We start from the raw sequence: 14,108 nt of genomic DNA, 5'->3' as shown, positions 1-14,108 counted from the left end.
ACGGTTGTGCGACCTACTGTCTCGATCGTTCTAATCTTAGGACATTGCAAATGATATTAAATTTTAAAATCTGTCTACATTTATACGAACGTGATTAATCTTACTTCAAGTGTCAAACGTTGCTAATAGGCATGGTAAAGGGCTTTCTGCTTCAAAACTCGAACAAGGATACACTTAAAAATTATACGATTCCTTAATTATTCAAATAGCCTCCATCGTGCAAAGTTTTTCTCGAATCTCAGACCACAGGTTTAAAACGGCTATAAACGCTGGCTGTAGCGTAACCTTGTTCAAAAGTCCCGAAGTGGTCCACCCTGGCTGGAAATATTATTTCACCATGCTAAATAATATTATGTGGGAAGATTAGGGCGACAGGCGCTACGCAGAAGCCAGGGTGCCCTTCGTAGCCAGGCACCGTTTCTCCCGTCCCCTCGTGTTACGCCGATTTTATGTCACTTGAACTTATTCCATTTCTTATTAAAGTAACAATTCCTAACTCGTAATTTACGTAAAAATCACCGAAATTTACGATAAAAAATGTTGTATATATTTTTATTACATTTCGGCAGTATTATACATATATATTCACACCTAATGTTGCCGTGACTCTAAAATCGATCAACAACGAGGAAATGACTTATACGACCACTACTCAAGAAACACCTACGACACATTCTAGATCATATTAATATAAAGAGCCCGTACCAAAAGGCAATCGCACTTGGCAATCGTAACAGGACACGTTAAATTATTAAGGAATATCGTGAAAAATACCCCATATTCAATACACGTCATTAAGTGGAGCTACAGTGATTATAATGGGGGCACTTTTCGCGTTTATCTCATATTTTACACTAAACTACTTCTCTCACTATAATTTTAAATTCTGCCGTTTCATACCTATCTGGCAGGTTTAACACGAAGACAAAATCGTTGCGATGTGACTTAACAATATATTTATATGACCTAGAACTATTAATATTAAAATTAGACATAGTGGAAATTATTATAGTAAACGTAAAATGGACAGTTTATGATAAAATAATAAACATTGAATCACTTAGATGAAGTAGGTGGTAGTCTAAATCGAAGTTAATTGTACTGAGTAGGTTTTGTCGCGTTTCGTTGGTACGATGGTAAAAATAAAAATTACGCCTCAAGGCACTCGGAACAAGGAAGAGGCTAAGAGAATAAAAAGCTGTAAGTTTTCAATTTATTTTATTTTTTTCTAATTAAACATTAAAAATCCAAAAATAATCCCCAATCAGACTAATTGACTGATCTCAGAATAGTTAAAACTGTTTTATTACATTACATCTCGTAATTACCATAATGCTAATAACAAATGAAATAATTAGCTAGCTATAGTCAGCTTAGTTTTGACAATTGACACTTAAGCGCTTCATGTCTCGGTAGAAAATAAACACGTAAAGCTTTGACATAACATTATTAGGCTTGTGATATTTCTTAAATTATGAGTAATTACGAGCGTATTAATATAATAAAACAATAGTGCCTGATACTCGCAAAATACTCAGAAAAAAGTATCGGCATTTCCCGCTATCAAATGCGTTTCCAACATCATGTATAGTTCACTTAAAACCTTAATCTTTTTGTCTCTTAGTCACTTCGTTGTTTATGATAAAAACGAAATTTTAATGAAATATTTATGTAAGTATTTTAACTAAATCTTTCGGGGCATATTTGAAAGAACGTTATGGCGTACGACATATTTCGCATTTCCTTTTTTATTATACCTTAATCATAAGACTTATATGCACCTTTTTCAACGCTTTGACGAAACGGTTGGAGACTGCCAGGTCGAAAGTCATACAAATTATTATTATTGAAATGATTTACAAGATATCCAAAATTTTCCCATGGTTAATCAATGTTTATAAGACTCTGTATGTAAGTTTTCAGGATTTGCGCGATTCTTATTTGAAGACAAGAATATCAAGTTTAGGTTTACAAAAAATTGTGTTTATTAGTTTAACGCGCAATTTTAAAAAATCCATCGCTTATAAATAAAAGATGTCGGTAGACATAAAGTTTATTCTGTCCCCAGTTTGGTGTAAAAAAATAATTTTGCTTTTTAATCGATACTCTCGTATGGAGGATGTTACTATCTCTGACTTCTAACTTTTCATGACAGTGCCCTTTCTGCTCTTTATTCTTGCGTATTTATTCTCATATTTATTAGATATGCCCTTACATTCGAGATATACAATCACAAATGCTGAAAAAGCGTGTAATGGTTCTATTAAAAACCCATTTGGTTTGCCCCGGAAAGTTGTGCGCATCCCAAAAATAACGCAAAATCTATTCGTGATAAATTACGTACAAAAACCAGAGATCATCCGACATAAAAATGACACTGAACTTGAGAGTACGCACCAAAATAACTACATTCATATGCCTATACTATTTATTCCCAGTAAACTTTATAGCTAAATACATATTCATACATTGTTAGCAACTTCTTTCATAATATTTGTGCGTTAAACATTTACACGTTATTATGTACATCAAAACATACGTATTCATAAAATAATATACACTATCACCAAATCTTTAACGGAACATCAAAATACACACATTATATTAAAACTACTAAAGACACTATTTAATGAATTTTGTTCATGAGATGGCCTATGTAATCTCTACATGGGTAACAGTTATAACTACCAATTATTGCTAAGTGTTGCATAACAAAAAATTTAACCTTTTAAATGACTGTAGAGAACTCTCAAACTGAGATATTTGTTTTTCAAATTAATGGTTGTTCCAAATTAGCGGGAATCACACATTTAAATAAGCTTCTGTTAATCATATAATATCCAGCATACTCTCAAATAATTGTATTGTTACGGTCAAATAATTCGTGGTGACGTGCCGAAAGCAATTTCCCGCGAATATCGTAATTGGTGCTCGTTGTATAGCCTCCCCCTTATTTATAAAAAAATAAATCAGTCTCATTGCACTGTATTAACAAAAGTACACTTTTGTCTCTGTTCAACACAGCGTAAACACAATATGTCAGAAAGAGACGCAAGTAAAGAGAGTCTAATTAAACTGATTTAGTTTCTCTGAGTAGGGGGTATATTTCCAACATATTTATCTGAGATTGACCTATTTTATGCTTCAGTACAATGATAGTAACAGCATTTTTAAATGTGTGAGACTCACTAATAAGACATACCCCAATATAGCATGATCACAAACAACATTCGAACCGAACTCCTCGCTTTTGGTCATTTACTCTACACTAATTTTAAAATAGTGGACAAAAGTGAAGAATATTAAGAGTGAGAGTAGAAATATCCAAAAAGAAGGAATGTACGGTCAATGTGTAAGTTTTAACGAGTGCGTGAAATTGATCCAACTAATTATGTTCTAGTAATTCATTTTCTAATTCTAATTTTTTGATAATTTACACATAGATACATGTATCGCGATAGATTCCCACACGAGCTGAGATATACTGCACCCAATTTTTTTCAAATGTTTAAATCATCGAATGAGTGATTAGTCTATTGGCAAACAAAATATCTTAAAGGAAATTATATAAAGTGAAACCTTCGGTTACATAAAGAAGCGGCAATGACTAGGTAGTTTCGAGATATTGAACGTAAAGTATCTTATCTCTAATAACTGTTTTGAATCTAATTATAAACTATTACTATAATTAATTCTCATATAATTTGCTACGGTTTGACGTTAACGTATTCATAAGTTGAATTTATCTATATAAGATAGACTGGCAGTTAATTCCATATTACTATCCATGCTCGCTTTCACGTGATGAGTGAAGGCACTGGGCATCACGAATTAATAAACTCTTGTTAAGACGGTAAATTATTTTTGAAACAATAAATATTAAAAACTCTTTCATTGCCTGTAATATAAATTTTTAAACGAAATTATTTTTGTTTGGAAGTATCATACATCATAGGTTACAAGAGATTTAGAGATTCGTCCTTTTTTGAGAAAAACTTCGTTGTTCAGATGTTTTTTTTTGACGAAAAAGTTAAATTTTAAAAATAAATAACCACTGTTATTCTTAGTGGTCTGGTCGGTGAAACCGATGATCGGAAAGTGTTGATTAATATGTATTTGAAAGGCATCCAATAATAGTATTATCGACATTTAGAAACAAAATACTTGATAAAATTTCCGTGATATACGTGGGTCATAATTTATCGGAACTATAGATGTGAATTTTGTTACGTTAAACACAAGACAGTGTAACATACCAATTTTTTCGTCTGATCTGAAATACGACGCAGTAAAATAAGAGTTTGGATGAACTTTACCCGATTGTATGACAATATTTTTTTGTGACTACGACTAGTTTAGTGTCTATGATTCATGAAATTTCATTAAAACAAAACTCTTAAAATTATTATCCGATATTTCAAGAAATTTTTATTTTTAAATATTGGTGAACTGGTTTCACCGAAACTTGGTTGTATTGCGATATTGAACTTATCGTAGGATAAAGTAAAGCCTAAAAAGCATTAATAGACAATTAGCACCCACGGTGGTCTTTGCTCAAAGACAGGGAGTGGAAACAACAAACCGTACTTTATTCTCACGCATTAAAAACGTAAAAAATAACTTACTTAATATTATTATCATTTATCATTTGAATACAACAACTACATTCCCGTTTAAGGAATATTAACAAATGTCCATCCGATAAAGTCTTTATAATCATTGATTTTGATCACATAATCTTCAACGACGCAACTATGTTAAGAAAACTAACAAACACTGTTACTAATATAGGGCTTTTTTATTTCATCTGGAGATTTTTGAGCATTTCCAAGTTAAAATCATTTTTTCATATAAATGAGCTTTTCACCGACTTGATTCTATTCGATTTATTACTTTCATAGGACTATAGCCTCGAGAAGTGTGAAAGCCGTCAGTTGGACTATGACATAATTCAAGTTATTTTGTGTTACCTAGGTTGTGTAGAATAAAGTTACGAAATAAGTAAATAAATAACTGTAGCTATCACTTACTCACTGGTTATCGTTAGTTTATTGCTTATGTAGAGGTACAGTTGTAGTCGACTAATAACTAAGACATTTTAAGGCATGTGTTGAGGGTTCCAATCTGTTTTGTACAGATTTGTCAATACGAAACAGCAAGACACCTCTTATGTCCTTAGGCATTAACATTTTGGAACTGAAGAACTTGTTTTCATGTTACTTGAAAATCCCCAGACAAAATTCAAATAAACCTGTATTTTAAATATGACGTCACCTTTTATGGTATATGTCTCTGCCATATAAGACATAATATAAATGTACATTATATATTATATACTATAAAACAAATATCATATAAAAATCATGTTCAACCATGTGTACATCTTGAATACCTTACATTCATAAGACGGATATATCATTACATATAAGTAATTTATTTTCTTTACTTCTTACAAAACAACAACTACTTTAATTAACCCTAATATTTTTCCAATGTATCAATACATATTATATAGACCAGTGTTAGGCATTCAAAGACCGATGGACATAGAAGCAATATCCTTTAATAATGTAAATTACCGCTACTGTTCGTGATTACAATCAGCTTGTCAACTGTTATTTTTATTTAAATATATTTATTGCGTAGTGATCTTTTCGTTGTGAACAAAATGTTGGATTTAAATTAATAAAGTATGTAGTCTGTATCCTTGCTTCTATGCCTACGACAGCCCATCAACTTTACAAAAATAATTTTCTAAAACTCATCCAAATAATACTATTGTCAATATTATGTTCAAATAATTTATTTTGTTAATACAGCTAACTGCATTCAAATTTTGATTTCTTTTTATATAGTGTTACATATACCATTACCTTCGACTTGCAACACAAAAGCTTATGAGTTAGGATTTCCGACTCCCGGCCTAGTATTTAAATTTCATATATAAAGTGCCGTGCGACTTCCAACTCAGCGTTTTATGCACCCTGCATAAAATTCCAATAAAACGGGTTCGGCTACGACACAATTTTTGTGCATATAAGACCACCACAAACATTTGGGAAGTTAGTTTATCGTATCTATTTTCATTTTGAAGGAAAATAAATTTTATTTCAACCTTACTGATATATCGTGTAGAACCATAATCAATATGAAAATAAACAACTCTATAAATGTATTTATTAAAACCTCAACTATTAAATGTATTATAATGGCCGGAGCATCGTCAACGGCAAAAGTTTTCATGTGAAATCTTAGTAACGATATAGAACTATTGGTGTTTTTTCGTTTAGTATTGAACAATCGGACACAAACATTAACTTAGAGTCTATAAGAGCGGGGGCCCGCACCACCCGGACCGAAGGACCAGAAGGCGCGTCCCCCGCCATCGAAATCGTCATCGCACGAAATTTATTATCATAAGTACATCACTAATAAAAGTTTCGATTCGACGGTCGCGGGCCGCGATGGTGCGACGCACGGAAACGTAAAACTATAACCTCGATTCACGCACATTCACTAGAGGTACAAATGTCCAGTGAGTCCGCACGACAGCAGCTAGGGTTGTGAGAAGGGCCAGGGCGAGAAGGGCGGGCCTCGGGCAAGTGGCGGCGGCCGGCGCCTGATATGGCACAGAGCAGGTGGCAGTTCGCTCGACAACTGGGGTGCACTGCTCTGCTGCGGGCCGCTCTGGCTCGCTGAGCCGAGACTCGCAGTGGTAGCAGAGCCGGCCTTCACAGTACCAGTAGCAACAGTCGTCAGGCCCGTAGTTTGACTTGTTCGCCTGAGCACCCGTCTCTGGTATTCGCGGATCTGAAACATTTTTATAATACAACGTGGTATGCGATTTACCGAAACGATATCAATGAAAGCCTTTTTTATTACCTGTATATTATTTTTATTTAGAAATCTATAGTATATGAATAGATCATACCTCTTTTCTGTTGCAAATAATTTCTAAAGCAAGTTTATGCTCGTTGTAAAAAGTATAATACATTTTTATAAACGTAGGCTCTAAGAAAAGAATAAAAAGGTCAATCGAAAAAGCTGAGAAGCAACAATTGGTCAAAGATACAAAGAGTGCATACAATAAGCACCATTTGTCACTACTATTCTCAATTTGAACTGCGGCCAAGAGCTAATCGAGCCTAAAGCGTCCCTTTTATTGCAGTATACATGAAAATACAAAGAAAAACCTTTTACGTTCATAGGTGAGTAATGAAAAAATTCGAAATACTAGAGCTCGGTTTCATTTCTGTAATGCTACCGAAGGTAATCACGCTGCGCCATCGAAGCAGCACAAATCCTATACGGTATTACATATTCTAGTTTAATTTTAGGACTCCTAAGTGTTGAAATTCTTCCATCAATCCATTGATTCTATATTTTTGTATATGTGGTTGAAATTATCTTATCTATATTGATTTTATTATGGCTTTGCAACCGTTTTGGGTCTTAGCCTTAGGTTAGGTTAGGTGTGAATATGTGCCGCCGGCGTGTCGTGATACGTTGTCGACTTGTGGGTCAAGGCATTGTTTCTTTCACGTTAGCAAGCGCTGATGGTCAGTAAAATTCATTGGTGTACGGTCAGGCTTTAAAAGCATAACGGATGCGACCGCTGCACGTCGAACCTTGCATATTATATTTTATATACGATGCAAGGTTCAGCAGGGTCCTTTTTTATGACTCAAGAGCTTACACTTTTTAATCCATAATTATTTATAATATAGCCATCGACGTATGTAACAAGAATTAGCCCGCATACTTCACTTATGATAAGTATGTTGTTTTATGTACACAATTTTATAGATTGTTGATCATAAAGTAATACCTAGTAATAGTATCATAAGGTAAATTATGACCAAGCCACTCCCAAAGTGTTTTGTGATTATGAATATTGCCGACTCCCGACATGAAAAATATAGTTAGTATATTTTAGAATATTGTAAAAACTCGAATTATGTAATAAACTATGTGTTTTTGTTACATATTACTAGCATATAAGAATATTGAGGAAAGGTGGAAGATCTCTTGTCGATTCCAACTTAGGACATTTCCAATTACTTTATAAATCATGTGTTTCCTAGCAAAAGTAAAATAAAAGGTTTGATATTAATTTTAGATCATACAAAAACTCATTAAAATCTATATACTAGTAAACATAAGATAAGTAAAGTACTAGTAAATATTAGACAGAGTTACATTGAATTTGAATAAGAACTTTTTTAAAACGTAAATCTATTTACCGAGACATAGGAACGTGGGTTCGCCAGCATACTGCGTGGGATAAGCTGGTGCGCGGTCCGCGGGCAAAAAGTAAGGGCAGTGTTGCTCGACCAGCTGGCAGACTGACAGGCACGGCTTGAGCCGTACCAGGGGTCGACCAGGCCCCGCGGCGGCGGCGCGGACCCAGCGGCCTACCACGCCGCCGCCGCGCCGTCGGTCCAAATGACCGACCCGCTCGAGGTGTCGAGCGCGCCATCTTGCCCCATGCTCTGAAGGGGCCCGTCGTGACCGCCCACCCTCCTCATTGTCTTCAGATCCTTCTTCCACCCACAGTGGAACCATTGTGCTGCACGCCCAGCGTCGGTACGTCTCCTGAAACGGAGTTATTGGTAATTTAGATATATTCATCATACATATCTTATTGTATAGTTATTGAAATAAAACATTTCAAATGTAATCACCATGCTCAACTTGCTCTATGTTTAAAATAATCATCTAATAATAATTTAAATTAACTTTATAATCACGTTTATATTATTATTAAAATATTTTGTTATTGAATAGGTTATTAATCTTACGTAAATAAATACACGATGGCGCGTTGTCCATTGCTAGTTTAGTGTACCTAAATGAAATAGGTTTCCAGTTAGTGTGTACAACCCTTCAAGTTGCCAAGTTCAACATTTTTCACAAAAACCGCTGGTGACACTGATTAATTAGCCGGCAAGTAAAATACTCAAGCTTGAACAAAACTTGCTCTTTTATGATAAAATCGATGAACAACACTTTGTCGTACGTGACCAAACAATGGACGATATAATGTAGGATTATCAAGCTAATGATGTTTATCCAATATTTAAAATTTTAACATTAAATTAAATTTGAAGAATTTATTTTCTTAAGTACTTTTATAATACAGTTTACCTTGATTTGTGATCACCTGTACAAAATGAACAAATCTAGTTCTTAATTGTTTTAATTCTTGGTCATTAACTTTTTAATAATATATACCATGTAATAAAATAACTATTAATAAAATATTTTTAAATGTTATCCAGCTTCAATTTCTATCTCTAAAAGTACAAATTATACTTTTTTATTCATAATCACTTATATTAAACGTATACAAGTAATTGAGGTCATAGCCTATATGTATAAAATATGATAAAACCAACTCATGATTCAAACTATTAAAAGGGAAATCGCCTATTAATTGATGCAATCTCAGCATCCCTTTGTTGCTGGTAATTATGTTACTAGGCCATATCTTGGATCAAACCATTGATAAACCTTCGACATAAGATAATATGGCTTCATCGTGTTAAGTATATGAAAACTAAGCGAGATGAACGTCGTATTTAATTAAGTATTTTAATCATTGTTAAATTACTTAAGTACCCGTTAAATCTTACACTTTTTACAGCTTTTAGTTTAAAATTAAGCAAGGCATATTCTTCGTCTACGTATATAGTTGTTATTGTTACAAAGTTATTGTGTAAAAACTAGCAGACCCGGCGAATGTAGTTTTGCGTTTATAATATTCCAGGAAACATTTTTTTAGTTCAATAAAAATAACCTATCTTCTGTTACTATAATAAAAAAATAGGAGTTGATCGTAAAGTGGTAACAATTAAGGGTTGTATGTATTTTTGTATGATGTATAATAAAAAATTAAATAACCAAAAAACCGGACATGGACACCGCTTATCACTTAGGGGTTTGAAATATAGATAGTATATTCAGACTTACTGAATATACATTAAAACCATTTCATAAGAATCGACCGAGCCGTTTCGGAGGAGTATGGGAACGAACATTGTGACACGAGAATTTTATATATATAGAGATAAGGAGTGGTGTAATTGACATACAAGAGAAACTCGTTTAAAGGAAGATATGATACAAGTGTTAATTTTGTCTTTCTTTTTATGGAACAGGAGACAACCGAGCAGGCACTTAAAGGTAAGTGTTTACCACGACCTGAAACACCAGGAGGCGGCCAGTGCTTTGCCGGCCTTCGAGTTAGTACGCTCTTCTCTCGAAGGCCTCTAAATCATAACGGTTCGGAAATACCTGGAACGGCAGTGTTGGTGCGCGGCAGAAAGTGTCTTAAAAAGCGCTTTGTCGTGAAACTCTAGAGGTAAACGTGGAACGGATGGAATTTTGCCATAGCGTCCCATGATGAAATTTAGCCGTAGAAAATAATTTTTCTTCTAATATGCAATAGGCATAATAATGTAATAAGCATTTAGGATTCTTCAGGTGAAGTTATTAGAAAATTAAAAGCTGAATCGCCTAGCTCGTTAATGTTGAACAGAGTGACGTCACAATTAAAATCTCAGTCTAACCGCCCAGTTCTTTACATTTGTCCCATTAACATCTGTAGAGTCTTGAAAAATTCCACGAAACATTTTCATTGAAATAGTCGCATTCAGTGTTAAATAGATCCCATTTTGTAAAGAATGCATTCATAATACTAATTTAATTAGAAACTAAGAACTCGAGTATTGCTAAAATTTAATTATTTCGTGTTTGAATAATGGGTCGGAAAGAGATGGAAGGTGATGTACCTGCCTACTCTATCCTGTAGTTTTATGTAAATTGATGATTAATTGCGCGGGAGCTAACTGACCGAAGACTGAATAGGTATTCAAAGTTTCGAATTATTAGGTACAATTTTATAATCTATAGATTATCTAATAAACTTAATGTTATGATAATATAACATAAACATAACATAACATATTGACAAGTATAAACATTTTAACGATAATGTACATTTTTTACCACAACGCATTGATTTTACCTATAATATTTATCTAGTACTGCGCGAATACTATTCGAAAAATCAACATGGCCACACATACATATTTTGTTCCATCCGTTTAGTAACTTTTACACGGATCTCAGCTGAAGTTATTCATATATATGTATATTTTTATGTAATAGGAAGCAAAAGGGTGGCTCATCTTTTTCTCATTCTTTTCATTGCCAGAACGCTCGCAAGTGCGTTGCCGGCCTTTCAAGAATTGCTACGCTCTTTTCTGAAGTCCAGTTGGTTGAATTGGTAAAAAACATCACACGAGGACAATCATTTAGATATGAAATCTGTTATAGAAAAGATGTACACGTGTGAAAATGAAAAGAGGACTTATGAAGGCGTAGCGCTAACCAGATCCATGGCAACTTGCTCACAATCGAGTACCCCGCAATATCGCAACTCATGCGGGGACTCTTTGTATTCAAGTAGTCAAAGTCGTACATTATGTATACTTATAGCTCATGATAAGTTTATTGCCATACCACTTATTGTAGATTCCAACAATACTTTATTTAGTACAAATAATAATTTAATCTATGTTATGAAGTTTATTTTTACTTCATAATTATGTATCTTGAATAGACAGAAGAAAGAGTCTAAGCAATTGCCATTCTTACTTTTCTTTATAGTTCTACATTTCAATTTTCTTTTGACAGCCTCTGATATCGCAAATGTTCTTGAATTTATTGTAGTATTATTTTATTTATTTCCTCTATTGGGTCAGAAACGCATTTTTTATGCACCGTAATAAAGTTACTTTTTCTTCTCCCATTTTGAGTAAAGTCTATGCTATTTTCATTATTGGCTTCAGCGCGCGTCTCATCCCTGAGGTCGTAGGTTCCAACCCCGGCTCTGCACCAATAGACTTACTATGTGCGCATTTAACACTAGTTTGGTGAAGCTAAATGTCTTGACATACAAAAAGTCGACAGCGTGTAAACACAGAAGGCTGATCATCTACTAGCCTTATAAAAGTAGCACCGCTGGTTTTTTTACACTGAACAAAGTCAAAGCGAGCATTTTGAAGTTAAAACCTCTTTACTGATAAAAAAATCAAATAAGTTTCATTGCACCGTTATAACTAAAGTACACAGCTTAACCACAACTTGTCACAAAGAAACGAAACGTACTTTAGTTAAGTACAAACTGATTTATTTTTTATATAGAGGGTTAAAGTCTACAATTTGTGAAAACAATTTGAAAAGTATTAAAAGTTATAAATCTAACCGCTAAGATCGTTATCGTTACTGTTTTAATCACTTAATTGTCGGATTCGTTTCCCGATTGGTCTGTTACCTTTACGGGCATTTATCAAAGATCAGCTTTGATTGATTATTATGTATAAGACTAGGGAGGGGTCGCTAACAAAGCCCCAGGGACTCCCACAACTCTATTTGTTCGGATTTCTTATATAATAATGAGTGAAACTCATAATTTGATTTATCTTGCGAGAAAGGCAAGTCACTGTTCACTTTGTTCAAACAAATATATGAGGTTTGGATATATAGATTAAATGAAGTGGCTAATATCGTTTGTGAACTCTGCGCTATTTTATCCAACTTGAGTAGGAAATATTAATGGCAATATACGGAAGAGAAATAGTGTCTATGTTATCTTGTATACATATTTAAGAAAAAAATATATTTACTTATTTAAATCAACATACACAAAACTTTTTTTTTTTTAATTTAAAGTCAAGAAAAGCAAAACCCTTTAATGAATCTACATCAGTTTAAAATTATACTACGATTGAGTATCGAATTCACAAAATCAAAATTGACTTAATCATATTAGTAACTATGCACACTTATGGATGTCAATATTAAAATAAGGAAGTTCTTAATACATTTACAAGCAGTTCTCAAATCACGGGCGGCGAGAAGATCACTTTTAATGTGTTTCTTTTAAATAATCAATCATTACTTAATAGTAAAAAAATGTGTTGAAACATATTTTCTAATCTTATCAAAAGTAATTTCAATTCGCATTGAACATGGATTAAGAATAAACTAATAATACAGATCTTTCTCAAATAGGTAATAAAATAATTATGCAAGCAGTTACTGTCATCGATGTATAAACAAAAAGAGAATTGCTACTCTTCATAATAAATGAATTTTATCTTGCATTAAAATCTTGTCTTACAACTTTTCTTTTTACAGCCAATCTTCAATACCAGCAAGCATGTAAAGGTCACCGAACACTTACAATTATTTGCACATAATTACCGCAGAGCACGTGTCAATGGGCCATAAGATAAAGGAATGCTCGTAAAAGGACGTCGCATTGGCTATTAACATTAAATGGCATTATTGGAACAACAAGCAATTTACTAACAACAATTAGTTGTATTATTGCTTTTAAAGAAATCGTATAGAGTTAATTTCTTAACTATGGCCAAACTAATTCCATTTTAAGTATGTGTTTTGTCTCGTTCTGTCAAATAGTGTTTACGCTGTGATAAAAAGGGACAGATGAGTGAACAATTTTATTTTATTTAGTTTTTATGAATAAAGTGGGATATAATGTTGACCACAAGTGAAAACATTTGCGATTAAAATACAATAAGTCGGAGTAACTTTAGCGAAATAATTCAGAACAAAGATAAAATATAATAAATGTTACAGAATAATCAAAATGGCTCTCAAAATATTGTAAACTAATTGATACTGTTGAGTTTAACAATGTCAGGATGCACTTCAGTTTGCTAGTTCATCGGAATGCAACAATAATATTCGCCGAGATGACTTATGCAAACAATCGTTACTCTGTATCATTAAAATTGGAGCTTCGAGTTCAATTCTATGTTTGAAAATATGGAAATTTCTCTATGACTCGCGAGATATTCAAAACATGTTCATTGAGCTAAGATTCATGGAAATCATGAAACTGTTTGTATGAAGCATAAATATATAACGAATGCGCGATTCATACAAAATGAATAGCAAGATCATTTTATATTTGTTGCGAATGTCTGATAGAATTTTTTTTCTATAAAGCAAATTCTACAATCTCCTGGGAAGTAAAATAGCAACTACTACTGTATAAAAAAACTAACACTTAC

At 33.3% G+C, this 14,108-nt stretch overlaps 1 protein-coding gene across 1 annotated transcript in view; it reads right to left on the bottom strand.

Annotated features, from left to right (window-relative positions):
* Positions 1–6,162: 6,162 nt before the first annotated feature.
* Positions 6,163–14,108, bottom strand: part of LOC123707645 — a 35,039-nt gene continuing 27,093 nt past the window's right edge. Inside the window, exons 2-3 of the mRNA XM_045657896.1 lie at positions 8,244–8,595; positions 6,163–6,810 (exon numbers count right to left, since the gene is read on the bottom strand). Coding sequence (XP_045513852.1) covers positions 6,491–6,810; positions 8,244–8,595 — 672 coding nt within the window. The 3' untranslated portion in view covers positions 6,163–6,490. The remainder of the gene's footprint in view (positions 6,811–8,243; positions 8,596–14,108) is intronic.

This window comes from Pieris brassicae, chromosome 3 (assembly GCF_905147105.1).
Source record: "Pieris brassicae chromosome 3, ilPieBrab1.1, whole genome shotgun sequence".
In the NCBI taxonomy this organism is placed as follows: Eukaryota; Metazoa; Arthropoda; class Insecta; order Lepidoptera; family Pieridae; genus Pieris; species Pieris brassicae.
This window is presented reverse-complemented; position numbering and strand designations above follow the sequence as displayed.